At 40.7% G+C, this 15,588-nt stretch overlaps 2 protein-coding genes and 2 non-coding genes across 5 annotated transcripts; 2 read left to right on the top strand and 2 right to left on the bottom strand.

Annotated features, from left to right (window-relative positions):
* Window positions 1–218: 218 nt before the first annotated feature.
* On the bottom strand, window positions 219–371 carry LOC117804635. The gene has a single exon (XR_004629209.1). It is a non-coding gene; the product is annotated as a U12 minor spliceosomal RNA (small nuclear RNA).
* A 3,268-nt stretch (window positions 372–3,639) lies between these two features.
* LOC117804634 lies at window positions 3,640–3,793 on the bottom strand. The gene has a single exon (XR_004629207.1). It is a non-coding gene; the product is annotated as a U12 minor spliceosomal RNA (small nuclear RNA).
* Window positions 3,794–4,259: 466 nt separating this feature from the next.
* Window positions 4,260–8,755, top strand: poldip3 (polymerase (DNA-directed), delta interacting protein 3). Of its 2 annotated transcripts, none has more exons than XM_034711212.1 (10): window positions 4,260–4,366; window positions 5,008–5,132; window positions 5,413–5,873; window positions 6,007–6,048; window positions 6,168–6,206; window positions 6,320–6,541; window positions 7,115–7,192; window positions 7,285–7,414; window positions 7,500–7,566; window positions 7,750–8,755. In XM_034711212.1, the coding sequence occupies exons 1-10, from the start codon at window positions 4,266–4,268 to the stop codon at window positions 7,964–7,966; spliced, it is 1,482 nt and encodes a 493-aa protein (XP_034567103.1). In that variant the 5' UTR covers window positions 4,260–4,265; the 3' UTR covers window positions 7,967–8,755. The 2 variants fall into 2 exon arrangements, with proteins under 2 accessions (XP_034567103.1, XP_034567102.1); XM_034711211.1 differs by having other exon boundaries at window positions 6,004–6,048.
* A 1,618-nt stretch (window positions 8,756–10,373) lies between these two features.
* On the top strand, window positions 10,374–14,366 carry rrp7a (ribosomal RNA processing 7 homolog A). The gene is made up of 7 exons (XM_034711213.1): window positions 10,374–10,474; window positions 10,688–10,830; window positions 10,933–11,058; window positions 13,450–13,573; window positions 13,731–13,828; window positions 13,918–14,125; window positions 14,214–14,366. The coding sequence occupies exons 1-7, from the start codon at window positions 10,411–10,413 to the stop codon at window positions 14,297–14,299; spliced, it is 849 nt and encodes a 282-aa protein (XP_034567104.1). The 5' UTR covers window positions 10,374–10,410; the 3' UTR covers window positions 14,300–14,366.
* Window positions 14,367–15,588: the final 1,222 nt, after the last annotated feature.

Below are 15,588 nucleotides of genomic sequence, written 5' to 3'. Positions count from 1 at the left end.
ACGCAAACACATTTGAAGAAACACAAAAATACTTGACAGGCAAAAAACATAAGCAAAATAAAAAGTTGTATAAATATGAATAAAAGTATTCTGATTAGTTTCACCCATCATGACCACTCCATGTGTGCCATTTGGCAAAACCATTTACTAAGTATGCGAGTTAACTATGACTAACTCTAACTTCTTGTTATATTTATTATTTCACAGGTATAGGATCAGGGAAAGTCCTGGTCCCATGAGGCATCTTGCAAAGTAAGCAAGTCACCTCCACAGGCAGACCTTTACCCCTTCAAAAATTACTCTCGTAAGTTGTACGAGGACACGGGCGTCACCCCGCGTCGTTATTTTCCTTACTCATCAGTTTAAGGCATGACCAATCAACAGTCGAACACAGCTCTACATACAGGGCGACAGTTCCCTCTTTCATGGTGTGAGCTCAAACTCACAATCTGCGTTTCATCAGTGACTTCTTTACACCCATTGAATGATTCTTTAAAGGGGAACTAAACCCCTGAGTTTCAAGGAATTTCATCCACCCTGGAATTTAAAAAAAATAGCTGAATGTTTCCCAAAGCCAAACATATGTTTCACTTTTGATATAACTCTGAGTCATCCCCCCTTCAGTCCACAGACAAATCAACAGAGAAAGTTCATCAATGGGGAAATATCACCATCTGTTGTCCGAACAGCCTCAGGGTAATCTGCTGTGAGCTGTTGTTGTTGTGATCATTGAGCATGTCAGACAGTAAGTGTTTGAGGACTAATGAAATGAACATTGAGCGACACAGAATATCTTAAGATCTCAGGAGGGAGAGAGCTGCACCCAGAGTCTGTCACAGAGATAAAGTGATAAAGCAGCAGGGGAAGTAACACAGCTGAACTGTACAGGATACAATACATGTACTAAAGTCAGAGTCAGTATCAGGCTGTGAGGCTCTCCTGATCCACTTCACTCCCACAGCTTGTGGAATGTGGTGAGGTAGGTTATACAGGTTGCAATGATAGACCAACCTCTTTTGATATTTGATGCATGACTGCTGGGATCAAGACTCACAGTGATTAACAGCATTGTAAATATGTTTTCAGGGATTTAGCTACACTTTCTGGGAGAATCCAACTGCATGACACTACTGTGATGTTTATTTACAAACTGAATGAGGAAATAAACACTGGACCCTCTACCTCCCACACTTTGATGAGGTCCACATTAAGATTAAGGACTAAGGTGATTCTTGAGCCTGGTGGGACAGCTCAGGGTGTTGTAACCCTTTTCTGTCCATGGTTATCTGTGGTGGCAGGAGGAGGAGGGAGGCAAAGGACTCAAGAGGCTACAGGATACTGTGGACCAACGCACCATTGCAACCATAAGTCCTAACCATAGACTGGTCCTAACCCTCCCTACTCACGGTTCAGTTTCTGTTGCTAAACCTGCTTTATCCTTTCAAACACACAGTCCCCCTCAGGGAACCGTGAGTCCTACTACATAAATGATCTGCTGACTTGCAGACTATAATTATGTGTTTTTTTCAAATATTGTTTGTTTTTTGGGGCTTTTTCAGCCTGCATCTAATAGGACAGCTGCAGAGAGACAGGGACTGTGGGGAGCAGATAGAGAGGGAGACCTGCAGCAAAGGGTCGAGGCTGGGAGTCAAACCAGTGACTGCTGCAAGAAAAGACTGAATCCTCTATACATGGGGCGCACACTTGAACCGCTGGGCTGAAGGCATCCTATAATTTTTGTATGAAGAGTTTTGGAACCTGTGATGAGGTGATGTGTGTCGTGGAATTTTCACAGTCTTATATATATATGTTTGTTAGAATGTTTAACTCTTGTATTTTCCAGTCTGAGTGTCAGGTGCAGAGTAACTTCTCCTATGTCAGCTGTAGCTACGGGGGGTAGACGAGACAGGGTCAGTGTAGTAATCAAGGTCTCTCCCCCGTTCCTGTCTTTATCTGTGTTGTGACCGACTTACTGTCTCCAGACTAGAGCACCGCTCTTCTTCCCAATTGTTTTGTTCCCCATTGTCCAAATATGGTTATCTAACTGTAGTGTCGTCCTTGGGGGAATAAAGGTACATGCCTGTGGATTTGTCTGGCCTAACTAACTTGGCTTTGCACTGCACTGTCCTCTCATTTCTCAGGGCATGCTCTATCACGGTGTCCCTGCACAAACATTAAATTATGCAAATTAATTTCACAGAATATCAAAAACATTTCACTAAATATATACAAAAAAGTGCAAAATATTTAATAAATAATACATGAAATGAAACAATTTACATTAAATAGAAGTAATTACAGGCAGTATTAAAAATCTTTCAGTAGTGACAGGTTGACATGGTGGGATTATGATTGGTAATGACAGATAAAGCAATAAATAAAAATAAATATGGGTATGTAATATGACCATGAGTTGTAGTTAGGCAAGGCAAGGCAGCTTTATTTGTATAGTGCATTTCATACACGAGGGCAACTCAATGTGCTTTACATTAAAACATTAAAAGCATTGGAGACATTCAGACAAACATACAATAACACATAAAACAGAAAAGAAAAGGAAAATTAGAAATATATTAAAAATTACACTAAAATTTTAATTTAAAGTGGTCTAAAATAATCTAAGATAGGAAGGCAGTGGCAAATAAAAAAGTCTTAGTCTTTGATTTAAAAGAGGTGAGAGTTGGAGCAGACCTACAGCTTTCAGGGAGTGTGTTCCAGATATGTGGTGCATAATGACTAAACGCTGCTTCACCATGTTTCCTTCTGACTCTAGGAACTGAAAGCAGACCAGTACCTGATGACCTCAGAGGTCGAGGTGGTTCATAAAGTAGCAGCAGATCAGCCTAAACCATTCAGTGCTTTATAAACCATCAGCAGGATTTTAAAGTCTATTCTCTGACAGACAGGAAGCCAGTGTAGAGATCTAAGAACTGGAGTAATGTGGTCTACGTTCTTGGTCCTTGTTAGGACTCGAGCAGCAGCATTCTGTATGAGCTGCAGTCGTCTGATGGACTTTTTAGGGAGTCCTGTAAAGACCCCGTTACAGTAGTCTAGTCTGCTAAAGATAAATGCATGGAGGAGTTTTTCTGCATCCTGCTGAGACATGAGTCCTTTAACCCTCGATATATTCTGAAGGTGATAATAGGCTGACTTTGTAATTGTCTTAATGTGGCTGCTGAAATTAAGGTCTGAGTCTATGACTACACCAAGGTGTTACTATAGGTTACAATAATAATGTAATATAACATAACATGGCAAAGATAATAATACAATACAATAATACGATAATACAATTAGCTTACATGCATATATAATTTAAACTTTTCCCTGCTTATAGTCCACAGGGGTTCTGGTGTGTGGTGGTCTCTGAGGGATGCTGCTGCACTCTCCATTGATAACAAGTCCAAAAAGTCTGCAAACCAGTTTTTGTTTATTAAAACAGTCCAGTTTTAGAAGTCTCCAATTCAGGAATATTATCCTATAAGTATAAATGCATGTATTTACACAAGTTTCATACATGACTATGCTTCCATGTGAATCAATCAGTATCAGGAAGACCAGACCAGTAACACGTGGATCCACTGTACTCCGACTATCTACATTACTGTTGTTACTTGCTTCATCACAGGTATGGGGATTGGGGAAGGTCCTGGTCCCATGAGGCATCTCGCGAAGTAAGCGAGTCACCTCCACAGGCAGACCTTTACCCCTTCAAAAATTACTCTCGTAAGTTGTACGAGGACACGGGCGTCACCCCGCGTCGTTATTTTCCTTACTCATCAGTTTAAGGCATGACCAATCAACAGTCGAACACAGGTCTACATACAGGGCGACAGCGTCCTCTGTCACGGTGCGAGCTCAAACTCACCAACCGGGTTTCATCAGTGACTCCTTTGCACCCATTGAATGATACTCTAAGAGAAACAGACTATGTGACACTATTTTATTGTTTATTTACACGTTAAGGGAGGAGAAAAACCTTTTAATTGTTGCGAGATTGTGCCGCAAAGGCTCATGGGTAACAAGGCATGAGGAGCTCCGAAATGCGTCAAGATGAATCGATCGCAGATCTTGCTTGTCGAACAGGAGAGCTGTTGTGTGCTTCAGTGAGTGAGTTTTTATATGTCAGGAGATCTCGTCATTATCTGAGGTTATAATTTACAAACATTTATTTTAAAACTGTGGGAATTATCGTGAAAGGGGTTAAAAAAACGAATCGCGAATCTCCCTAAAATCGGCTTCCGTAGTCTTTGTTTAAAGCTCTTATGTGCGCAGGCGCATTGAAGCAGTGCGAGAAAATGGCAGACGTCTCTTTGGATGAAGTAATACGACAGCGCGGTATTAACCTCAAGGCTCCAGCTAAAAGGTATTAAAACGGGACAGAAGTAATATATAAAGGTGTTTAAGTAACATGTTAACGTGTAGGGAGATTTATGGAAGCTAAACGAGAGTTAAGACTTCAGGTAGCTTGTAGTCTAAGCTAACGTTAGCCTGTAGAACCAGCTTCAGACGCTAGCTGAAGCTGCTAATATTATTAGCTTCAGGCCTTCACGACTCCAGCCTTTACACGCTTACTTTCACATAAGGTGGTTATTTATACAGATAAACAGTCTCATAGCTTGTGTTGTGGGTGGTCTACAGTTGTGTAAATCTCTGAGTAGCATGCTAATGTTTGCAGCATTAGCCGACAGGCTAAGTTAATGTGGATATTAGCAGTAACGCAGGTTTTGCTCTCCACGTATCGAACTAATGTGGATTCTGGAGGATCTGAATGAGGGTGTTGGCTGATCCAGATCCTTAAAGTCTGCCCCTGATGCCTAGGACTGTTTTATTCTCAAACTGCAGTGGACACGACGCCATTGAATCCACATTTACTGTGCAGAACATTGAAATAAAGGACTCTAATGGGTGCATGACTGTAGATATAAGCTTCAGTGAGTATAGATATGTAGTAAGAGAATCCGTGTCGTTGTGTTGTTGTTTAAAGTCCGTGTTTGTGTCTCTCAGACCGATGTTTGGACGGGGGGCAGGGGGGGCCGGGGGGGCCGGGAAGGCCTTCGATGCCCGGCAGAGGATAGGAGCCAACGACGTGAGGCAGAGGCTCGGAGGAGCAGGAGGAAGTGGAGGAGCAGGTAAGAGACACTACTCATCCAAACTAATCTAAAGACCTCCTTAAACACCTAGAACCTGCTGCAAGCCTCTGAAAGTCCAGGGATGAGTCAGGATGTTTAAGTACTTGTTGATTATGACCCTGATCTCACCTTTAAAATGTAGTTTTTCAGTTGTATTTACAAGCCTCTGGTTGGAATGTGTTACAGCCTCCTGACAGTGTTTGCAGAGCATCTGAAAGCTGTTCTGTGGATTAACTAACAAGATATTACAATCCTCTCCACCCTCTCTCTCTCTCTTCAGGGTTTCAAGTGAAGGATGCCAGAGAGATGCTGGGCCAGAAAGACGCCCGCTTCAAAATCCGAGGCAAAGGAGGACCAGGAGGAGGAGGACCAGGGGGAGGAGGAGGAGGAGGAATGAAGGACGCTCGTCAGATGATCAACTCACGCAAAGAGGGGCAGATCCAGTTCAGCGTCCCTGTTCAGACCACGCAAAAGACAGCAGTTACACACCAGCTACAGAGTCACACACACGTGCCACAGATACAGATACACGCCAACAACCACCTCTCGGGTGTGAATCTGAGGCAACTCACCCGTAATGTACAAGGACTGAATGTGAGGGGCGCAGCAGGAGCGCCGCAGCTGGGGAACAATAAGAGAGTGATGGACGCTCGTGATAGGCTGAGCCTGAAGAGGAGCATCGGAGGGACACAGACGCCGGGGATGACGGCACCGCCCCTTAAAATAACAAAGACCATTCAGGTGAGTTTATACGAGTAACCTTCCTCCTGAAGGTAAACAAACCTCTCTCTGCAGACGTGTGTACTTAATAACCGCCGAAGGTTTATAGAGCTGCCTGCTGTTCTCTGACATGCGACTCCTGTTTCTACAGCAGCGACCGATGGGGATGTCTGGAGGAATACGTACAGCTCCACAGGTAGGAGATGTTTTCATGGTGTGTTTGAACAGACATGAATATTATCCAATGAGGAGAGCACAAGTTTTTATTTAAAGATGACTGTTTGAAACTAAAATGAAGCCTCTTTTCTCCCACAGCCCATCTCAAACGAGCACGATGGACTCTCCAGTAAACAGGTAAAGATCCCCACAGCTAACAGGATGTCACACTCATGTTACTTCATGCACACACACAGAGTCTGAAGATGTGAGTTCAGTAGATTAATCCCTCTTCATTTTATCTCCTTCAGTCCGGTGCATTGGGCTCCACATTCTCCATGTCCGCTCCGATCACCAAGGTGGTGAAAAACGACGCGTACACAGCTCCACGTCCTCCCGTCCCCGTGGCTCCCACCCGGCCTAACACCAGCGCGGCTGCGGCCCGGTCCTCAGCTGCAGCCTTACAGCCCGTCTCCAGGACTCTGCAGCAGAGCACAGCGGGGCCCAGCACGCCAGCTCCGGCTCCCCCGCAGGTAAACATCCCCCGCTGTTAGTCTGCTCTCTGTCCTCACATTTACAGTTCGGTGTTAGGAATCAGTGTGAGAGGACAGATTTGTTTTATCGGTCATGAGGGGGGAGAGAGTATACACGAGTTTATGTATCTAAGTGAGCTGTTCACAGGAATACAGATTGTGTTCTTTATGGACTCAGAGATGCAGCATGACGGACAGATCTGAGTTCTATTTCCTCTTCTCTGTTTGTGGGTCTTACTGTGACCCCGTCCCCTCTCCCTCCTGGCCTGGTATTAATAGATTAAACACAGCCTTCCTCACTGAATACATTCAGACATGATGCACCCTGTGTTTTTGTGCACGCTTTGCTTCCATGCAAACTACATCCCCACACTCTGGGAAAGACACGAGAGAGCTCCAGATGTTGCCGAGACGCAGCAGAGAGCTCTGAGAACATCAGTCCAGCAGAGTGATCAGATCTCAGCGTGCAGACCTGTAGACCTGGTGTTCATGCTGAGTGTAAACAGGATCCAATGCGACGCTGATTCCCTCTGAATAACCATGATCTCATGTTTTCGTCGTCTCTCCTTCCAGCCTGCGTTCAGCCCGCTGGAGGGGACAAAAATAACGGTGAACAACCTGCACCCCCGGGTCACTGAGGAGGACATCGTTGTGAGTGAATCCCTCTGAGTGCTGATGAACCTTTGATCACTTTGGCGTCACTGATGTCCTGACCGTGTGTGTGTGTGTGTTTGTGTCCACAGGAGCTGTTCTGTGTGTGCGGGGCGTTGAAGCGAGCTCGGCTGGTGAAGCTGGGCATGGCGGAGGTCGTGTTTGTACGTAAAGAGGACGCAGTGAGCGCGTACAGGAAGTACAACAACCGCTGCCTTGACGGTGAGTGGAGAGACCTCACAGAGATCTCAGAGTTTCAGCGGCGAGAGTTTCATCTGTTTGATCTTTTCTTCTTCTGCATCTTCAGGTCAGCCAATGAAGTGTAACCTTCATATTCAGGGAAACGTCATCACTTCGGATCAGCCCATATTACTGTGAGTAAGCTTCATTCCTCCTTAATGTAGGAACCATGGAGGCTTTGTTGTTGTCCTGTTTGCTTTGATTGATCATGTAGAGGCGTCAGTCTGTTTAAAAGCTCATCACAGGAGCTTTAAGTTTGAAGTCTGACTTTTGGCGCCCTCTGATCCTGATCTCTTTAACTGTGACCTCTCCTGCAGGAGGCTCAGCGACACTCCAGGCACAGGCAGCGGTTCAAAGAAAGACGGTCTGCCCCCCTCCTTGTCTCGCCCCGCCGGTCAGCGAGCCTCCTCTCAGCCCACCCCCGAGGTGGACCCCCAGACCATCCTCAAAGCCCTGTTCAAGTCCACCGCACAGTCCAGCTCCACCACCGAGCCGCCCAGCTCACAGGCCACCGCCTTCCGCATCAAGATATAGCTCCCGTCTCGTGCGTTCATAAACATGTTACTGCATTCTCAGTGTTCACATACAAACCTTGATTTCACAGAAGGCAGCCGCGTCGTCTCATTCTCAACACATTTTTACACGTTTGATGGTAAAATTCATAAAAGGCAAACCTCTTGATTTTTGTTTTTTTGGGGGTTTTTTGAAAAGTCAAATTGTTCCTGAGACCAGTGAAGGTTATTTTAATGTGGTGGGGGAAACCAAATGAAGCGGGCGCTTTCTTTAAGCTTCCTTTAAACTTGTTGTTTGAGTCGATGGCGGCTGATGATGAGAATTAAATACTCAGTTTGAATAGAAACATTAACGCGTCCCTTCAAAGGAGAAGGGGAAACTTAGACACTCATATTTAAAGCCCTGAGCCTCCACACTGGTGTGTTCAGGTGTAGCTGTGGATTCTCTGGCTGCACACAGACCATAGAAACATGATACAGTAGATGTATGCAGTACGTATGTGGTGGGAGAGCTCACCTCCAGAGCTCACCTGAAACACTGGTGTGATTAAATCAGGGACGGGACACATGGACACCTTCTTTTCAGTGAACCAGCTGACAAACTATCCAATAATGATTTCTTACCTAATCTGGTTTTCTGTGCTCTCTGTTTGTGACTGGTTTTACTTTGAGTCCAGGTTTTAAGCCGTACATGTTGAATCTTTCCTACATTTATTGTTCAGGACTGTAAATGGCTTTCTCGGTCTGTCAGTGAAGAAGGAAGAAGAGCGATCTGTCTGTGAAACGTGTCATTAAACATTTAGCTTTGTAAGGGTCTCGTCTTTTCTTTACAGCACTGAAGTGTTTCTCTCGGGGAGCAGGTCCATGAACAAACAGCATTCAGATATGAAGGAACTAAAGGCTCCTCATGAAATCACTAGTCTTGCTCTCTTGTTTGAAATTCATTATGTTATTTGTAGGATCTATGGAGGGTCAGTCTTTATAAAAAACAAATGTTAAAGTTATGTTTATGACATGAGACCAAATGATCATGATCATGACCTGATCATGTGTTAAATTATTCAAAGAATGAAACAAAAGCCAAAAAATGGCGGTCATTATTATGACATAAAAATGTATGAATTAATGGAAGAAGTAAGAATAATGAGAAAGTAAAATCATGAGATAAGAGTATAAATTAGGGGCGCTGGTTTCCTAGCGGTCTAAGCGCCCCACATACAGAGGCTGGAGTCACCATTGCAGGGGGCGCTGGTTTGATTCCCGTCCAGTCGACCATTTCCTGCATGCCTTCCCCCCGCTCTCTACTCCCCACATTTCCTGTCTCTCTTCAGCTGCCCTGTCTAATAAAGGCAAAAAGGCCAAAAACATAACTTTAAAAAAAGTTAAAAGTATAAATTATGAAATATTAAGTTATAAATGTAAGAAAAAGTCATGATTATGAATAATAAATTAACTACAGGATAAAAAGTCTGAAATATAATGAAGTAATTTATTTGTGTAAGATGAGAAGTTGAAATATGCAACAAGTACAAATAATCACAGTAAAATCTAATATAAGATGTATTATAGTTAAAATAAAAATAAAAATTATGAACGAAAAAATCTGAAAAAAGTTAAAATAATAGCAAAGTTAGTCATAATAAAGATATAGAATGTCAAAATTATGAAAACAAAAATCTTAAGATAATTTTAACATTTATATAATTGTATTTAAATTAGGAGATAGTAAGTCAAGATTATTAAATAAGCTGTAATAAGATAAAATAAAGAGATAGAAAATCATTATGAGGAGATAAAATGTAACTATAATATTTAAAATTACAGTTATTAGATAGACAATCTGAGTTACAAGATTTAAAGTCTTACTTATCAGATAAAGTGTTTTTTTTTTTATTATTGATATTTATTTTTTAACCATGTAAGTACAGTGTTGTATTCTCATGTCCTGTGTTGTAAGCTGCTGGAACAAACGAATTTACCCTAATGGAGGTAAAATAAAGTAAATCTAATCTAATCTAATCTAATCTAATGTAATCTACAGTTATTAAATAAAACCTTTAATTATGGTGTGCATCAAAATAAACTAATAACGAGATTTTAGAAATAAATACAATTTTGATAAAATACTTTTTAGTAATTTGACTTTTTATCTATAATTTTCTAATCTCTAACCTCATATCTCATGGTTTTGTCTTTTTAAAAAATTACTATTAATTACAAATGTCTTAAAAAGTCGATAATTTATCTCATCAGTTCTACTTTTAATGAAATAATTAATTTTTTATTTTTTTTCAACGGAGGGTAATAATTAACATTTCGTGTGTGTTGGTGTGGCGTGGGTCTTAAATGTTTTTCTTTTTGCTATTAAAGAAATAAAAAAAACTCGCCTTGTTTTTATTTTGTTGTTGTTTTTTTCACCGCTGTACTAGTGTCGGAGTTTCTCTTCCGGTGTGACGTCACATCAAGATGGCGCCGTCCACGAAGAAACATGCGAGCGTCCAGCCGTGTATCATCCCAGGGGGGTTTACAGGTATCAGAATAAATACTTACTGAATATTTAAATGTAATTCAAAGCTTAATCCCTGTTTAATCCCCGAGGAGAGTTTTAATCTGATTATCACAGACCGTTCATGAGTTATTGATCTGTAGTCCTCTGCTGCAGTCAGGCAGACATCACTAGTCGATCCCAGATAATGCTTCAGAGATAAGAGGTCTTATCTTTGTTTTTATGTCCTCTCTGCAGTTCTATCCATACAGTTTGACTCTGACAGCTCTGCACAGCACAAGCTTTACATTAAAGAGCACAAAGTCCGAGCAGAGAAGAGCTCCCACAGACCTCTGGACCGGACCCTGTTTGTGCTCAACATCCCTCCTTACTGCTCAGAGGTAAACTCCATGAACCTGGTCCCCCCCTCATACACAGACTCTAAACCAGGTCATACCTTCATCCAGTCTCTAACTCTGAGTTTCTGTCTCTGTGTGTTTCAGGCTGTGATCACAGAATTGTTCTCACAGTTTGGAAGTGTTGAGTCTGTGGAGCTCAGAGACCAGCCGGGCTCCTCTCATGAGTCTGGACCCAAGCTGTCCAAGTTCTTCAGACCAGCTTCTAAACAGGTTGGTCTACACTCAGAGTGGATAACATCTGCTGTTACACTATGAGCAGACAAATAATACAGAAGCCTGAAGAGGACATGGACCAAAGAGGAACAGGGCCACTGAGGAAAAACTGGAGGGAGGGCAAGCACAACTAAAGATTTAGGGTGTAAAACAAGATCTGACATGTGGGATTAAAGACAGGATTCTGAGATTATAGACAGAATTCTGAGATTATAGACAGAATTTTCAGATTATAGAACGAATTATGAGATTGAGATTATAGACAGAATTCTGAGATTATAGACAGAATTTTCAGATTATAGAACGAATTATGAGATTAAAGACAGAATTCTGAGATTAAAGACAGAATTTTCAGATTATAGAACGAATTATGAGATTGAGATTAAAGACAGAATTCTGAGATTGAGATTATAGACAGAATTTTGAGATTATAGACAGAATTTTCAGATTATAGACAGAATTTTGAGATTAAAGACAGAATTCTGAGATTATAAAACGAATTCTGAGATTGAGATTAAAGACATAATTCTGAGATTGAGATTATAGACAAAATTTTGAGGTTATAGAACGAATTCTGAGATTAAAGACAGAATTCGGAGATTATAAAACGAATTCTGAGATTGAGATTAAAGACAGAATTCTGAGGTTATAGACCAAATTACGAGATTGAGATTAAAGACAGAATTCTGAGATTATAGACAGAATTTTGAGATTGAGATTAAAGACAGAATTCGGAGATTATAGAACGAATTCTGAGATTGAGATTAAAGACAAAATTCTGAGATTGAGATAAAAGACAGAATTCTGAGATTGAGATTAAAGACAGAATTTTGAGATTGAGATTAAAGACAGAGTTCTGAGATTATAGACAGAATTCTGAGATTGAGATTAAAGACAGAATTCGGAGATTATAGAACGAATTCTGAGATTGAGATTAAAGACAGAATTCTGAGATTGAGATTATAGACAGAATTTTGAGATTGAGATTAAAGACAGAGTTCTGAGATTGAGATTAAAGACAGAATTCTGAGATTGAGATTATAGACAAAGTTCTGAGATTGAGATTAAAGACAGAATTCTGAGATTGAGATTAAAGACAGAATTTTGAGATTGAGATTAAAGACAGAGTTCTGAGATTGAGATTAAAGACAGAAATCTGAGATTATAGAACGAATTTTGAGATTGAGATTAAAGACAGAGTTCTGAGATTATAGAACGAATTTTGAGATTGAGATTAAAGACAGAGTTCTGAGATTATAGAACGAATTCTGAGATTGAGATTAAAGACAGAATTCTGAGATTGAGATTAAAGACAGAATTCTGAGATTGAGATTAAAGACAGAATTTTGAGATTGAGATTAAAGACAGAGTTCTGAGATTAAAGACAGAATTCAGAGATTGAGATTTAAGACAGAATTCTGAGGTTATAGACAGAATTTTGAGATTGAGATTAAAGACAGAATTCGGAGATTATAGAACGAATTTTGAGATTGAGATTAAAGACAGAGTTCTGAGATTATAGACAGAATTCTGAGATTGAGATTAAAGACAGAATTCTGAGGTTATAGACCAAATTATGAGATTGAGATTAAAGACAGAATTCTGAGATTATAGACAGAATTCTGAGATTATAGACAGAATTTTGAGATTGAGATTAAAGACAGAATTCGGAGATTATAGAACGAATTCTGAGATTGAGATTAAAGACAGAATTTTGAGATTGAGATTAAAGACAGAATTCGGAGATTATAGAACAAATTTTGAGATTGAGATTAAAGACAGAATTCGGAGATTATAGAACGAATTTTGAGATTTAGATTAAAGACAGAGTTCTGAGATTATAGACAGAATTTTGAGATTGAGATTAAAGACAGAATTCTGAGATTGAGATTATAGACAGAATTTTGAGATTATAGACAGAATTTTGAGATTGAGATTAAAGACAGAATTCTGAGATTGAGATTAAAGACAGAATTCTGAGATTGAGATTATAGACAGAGTTCTGAGATAATAGAACAAATTCTGAGATTGAGATTAAAGACAGAATTAAAGAAAATTTACAAAGAAAAAGATCAAGACAAGAATAAACAGAGAAAAAAGTAAATACAAATAAATAAATAAACATTCTTGAGATGTATAAAACACTGTGATAGGTCAGATTATCACGTGCCATGCTGTTATAATCACTCTCATGAGGTCAATGAAGCTCATCTGTGTGTTTGTTGTGTGCTGTTATAACTCTGAGATAAGAGTCATCATCATCATCATCATCTAGATCTAAAGAAAACAGCTCTTCTGCACTCGTTCTGTGTGGGGCCTCTGTAGAGTTCCTGTATCTGTTTTGTGCATCATAATTACAGTCAGAATCTAACCTGTTGTTTGTTTCAGGGTTTCAAAGTGGGCTACATCGTGTTCAGTCAGACCTCCGGTGTAACAGCAGCTAAAAAACACTCACATGATGTTCCTCTGGTGGTTTCTACAGAGCAGCGTCCAGTGATGACAGGAGTACAGAGTGAGTGAGGACACAGGATTCATTAAGGACCTTAGTTTGATTTGAATCAGCCTTTATTCTAACAAAGGAACCCTCTCATTATGACTCTGGTTGTTTCAGTGAGACAGGCGGAGTTTACTAACCAGATTTTAATCCTCCATCCTGTATCTTTCCTCAGAGTGGATTCAGACGTACAGAGAGTCTTTAATTCATCCGGACAAACTGCAACAGAAAGTCGACTCCTTCATGGAGGGCCACGACAAGCGGAAAGAAGAGGTGAGCGCGCCGCAGCTCTTCCTCCAGCATCGCCAACCCCAAACACAGAGTCCGTGAAGATTTAACTTTGTCATCTTTCTTTGTCACAGGAGGCGCAGCGGCAGAAGAAGGAGGCCGAGCAGCAGCAGGAGGACGAGGAGGGCTGGGTGAAGGTCACAAGAGGACAGAAGGGCACGAAGGCCCGCCCCCACAGCGAGGCAGCCAATAAGAGGACTCTACAGAAAGAGACGAACAAGAAGAAGAGGAAGGAGCTCATGAACTTCTACACCTGGCAGCACAGGAACACGCAGAAAGAACGTAAGAGCTGGGCTTTGTTTCTCTTTCACGTGTGTGAGGCGACAGAGAACAGATGAAACCGCTCACTGCGTCTGCTTTCTTCTTTCAGATATCGCCGAGCTGAGGAAGAAGTTCGAGGAGGACAAACAGAGGATAGCTCTGCTGAGGGCGCAGAGGAAGTTCAGACCGTACTGAATCTGGTTTCATAGATATTATTGTAAACATGTGAATTTATGTGTCATTAAACTGTTACTCTGATGGACTTGTGAGAATCTCTGAACACCTTGAGACACGTTGGAAATCCTCCATGAGGGGAGAAGAAAGTGTTTGATTGAAGAAGACGATGAGATGGAGAAACAAGTTCATGAAATTAAAAATATTTTAATACAAGCTTTAGAAAGCTTTCAACAAATGATTAGAATTATAAAGTGTCCAAATCATAAAAAACAAACATGTCTGAGAGCAGATCCCAGAGGAGGGTGCTTCCTGCACCTCCTGATGCTCCACCACGCAGCGAGCAGCGAGCAGCAGCACCAACAGCAGAGCAGCACAGACTCCAGAGAGGACAGAGTGACCTGAAACATCTGCTGTTACACTATGAGCAGACTTTCACTACAGAGGCCTGAAGAGGACATGGACCACAGAGGAGCAGGGCCACTGAGGAAAAACACAACTGGAGGGCGGGCAAGAAAAACTAAAGATTTCAGGTTTAAACAAGATCTGAATTCTGAGATTAAAGACCGAACTCTGAGATTACTGAGATTATAGATGTAATTCTGAGATTAGACAGAATTCTGAGATTATAGACAGAATTCTGAGATTATAGACGTAATTCTGAGATTACATAATTCTGAGATCACTGAGATTATAGATGTAATCCTGAGATTAAAGACAGACTTCTGAGATTACTGAGATTATAGACAGAATTCTGAGATTACTGAGATTATAGATGTAATTCTGAGATTAAAGACAGAATTCTGAGATTACTGAGATTATAGACAGAATTCTGAGATTACATAATTCTGAGATCACTGAGATTATAGATGTAATCCTGAGATTAAAGACAGAATTCTGAGATTACTGAGATTATAGACATAATTCTGAGATCACTGAGATTATAGATGTAATTCTGAGATTAGAGACAGAATTCTGAGATTACTGAGATTATAGATGTAATTCTGAGATTAGAGACAGAATTCTGAGATTACTGAGATTATAGATGTAATTCTGAGATTAGAGACAGAATTCTGAGATTATAGACAGAATTCTGAGATTAAAGTCAGAATTCTGAGATTACTGAGATTATAGACGTAATTTCCAAGATTATAGACAGAATTCTGAGATTATAGACAGAATTCTGAGATTAAAGACAGATTTCTGAGATTATAGACAGAATTCTGAGATTAAAGACAGAATTCTGAGATTACTGAGATTATAGACAGAATTCTGAGATTACATAATTCTGAGATCACTGAGATTATAGA

This window comes from Notolabrus celidotus, chromosome 20, assembly GCF_009762535.1.
Source record: "Notolabrus celidotus isolate fNotCel1 chromosome 20, fNotCel1.pri, whole genome shotgun sequence".
In the NCBI taxonomy this organism is placed as follows: domain Eukaryota; kingdom Metazoa; phylum Chordata; class Actinopteri; order Labriformes; family Labridae; genus Notolabrus; species Notolabrus celidotus.
This window is presented reverse-complemented; position numbering and strand designations above follow the sequence as displayed.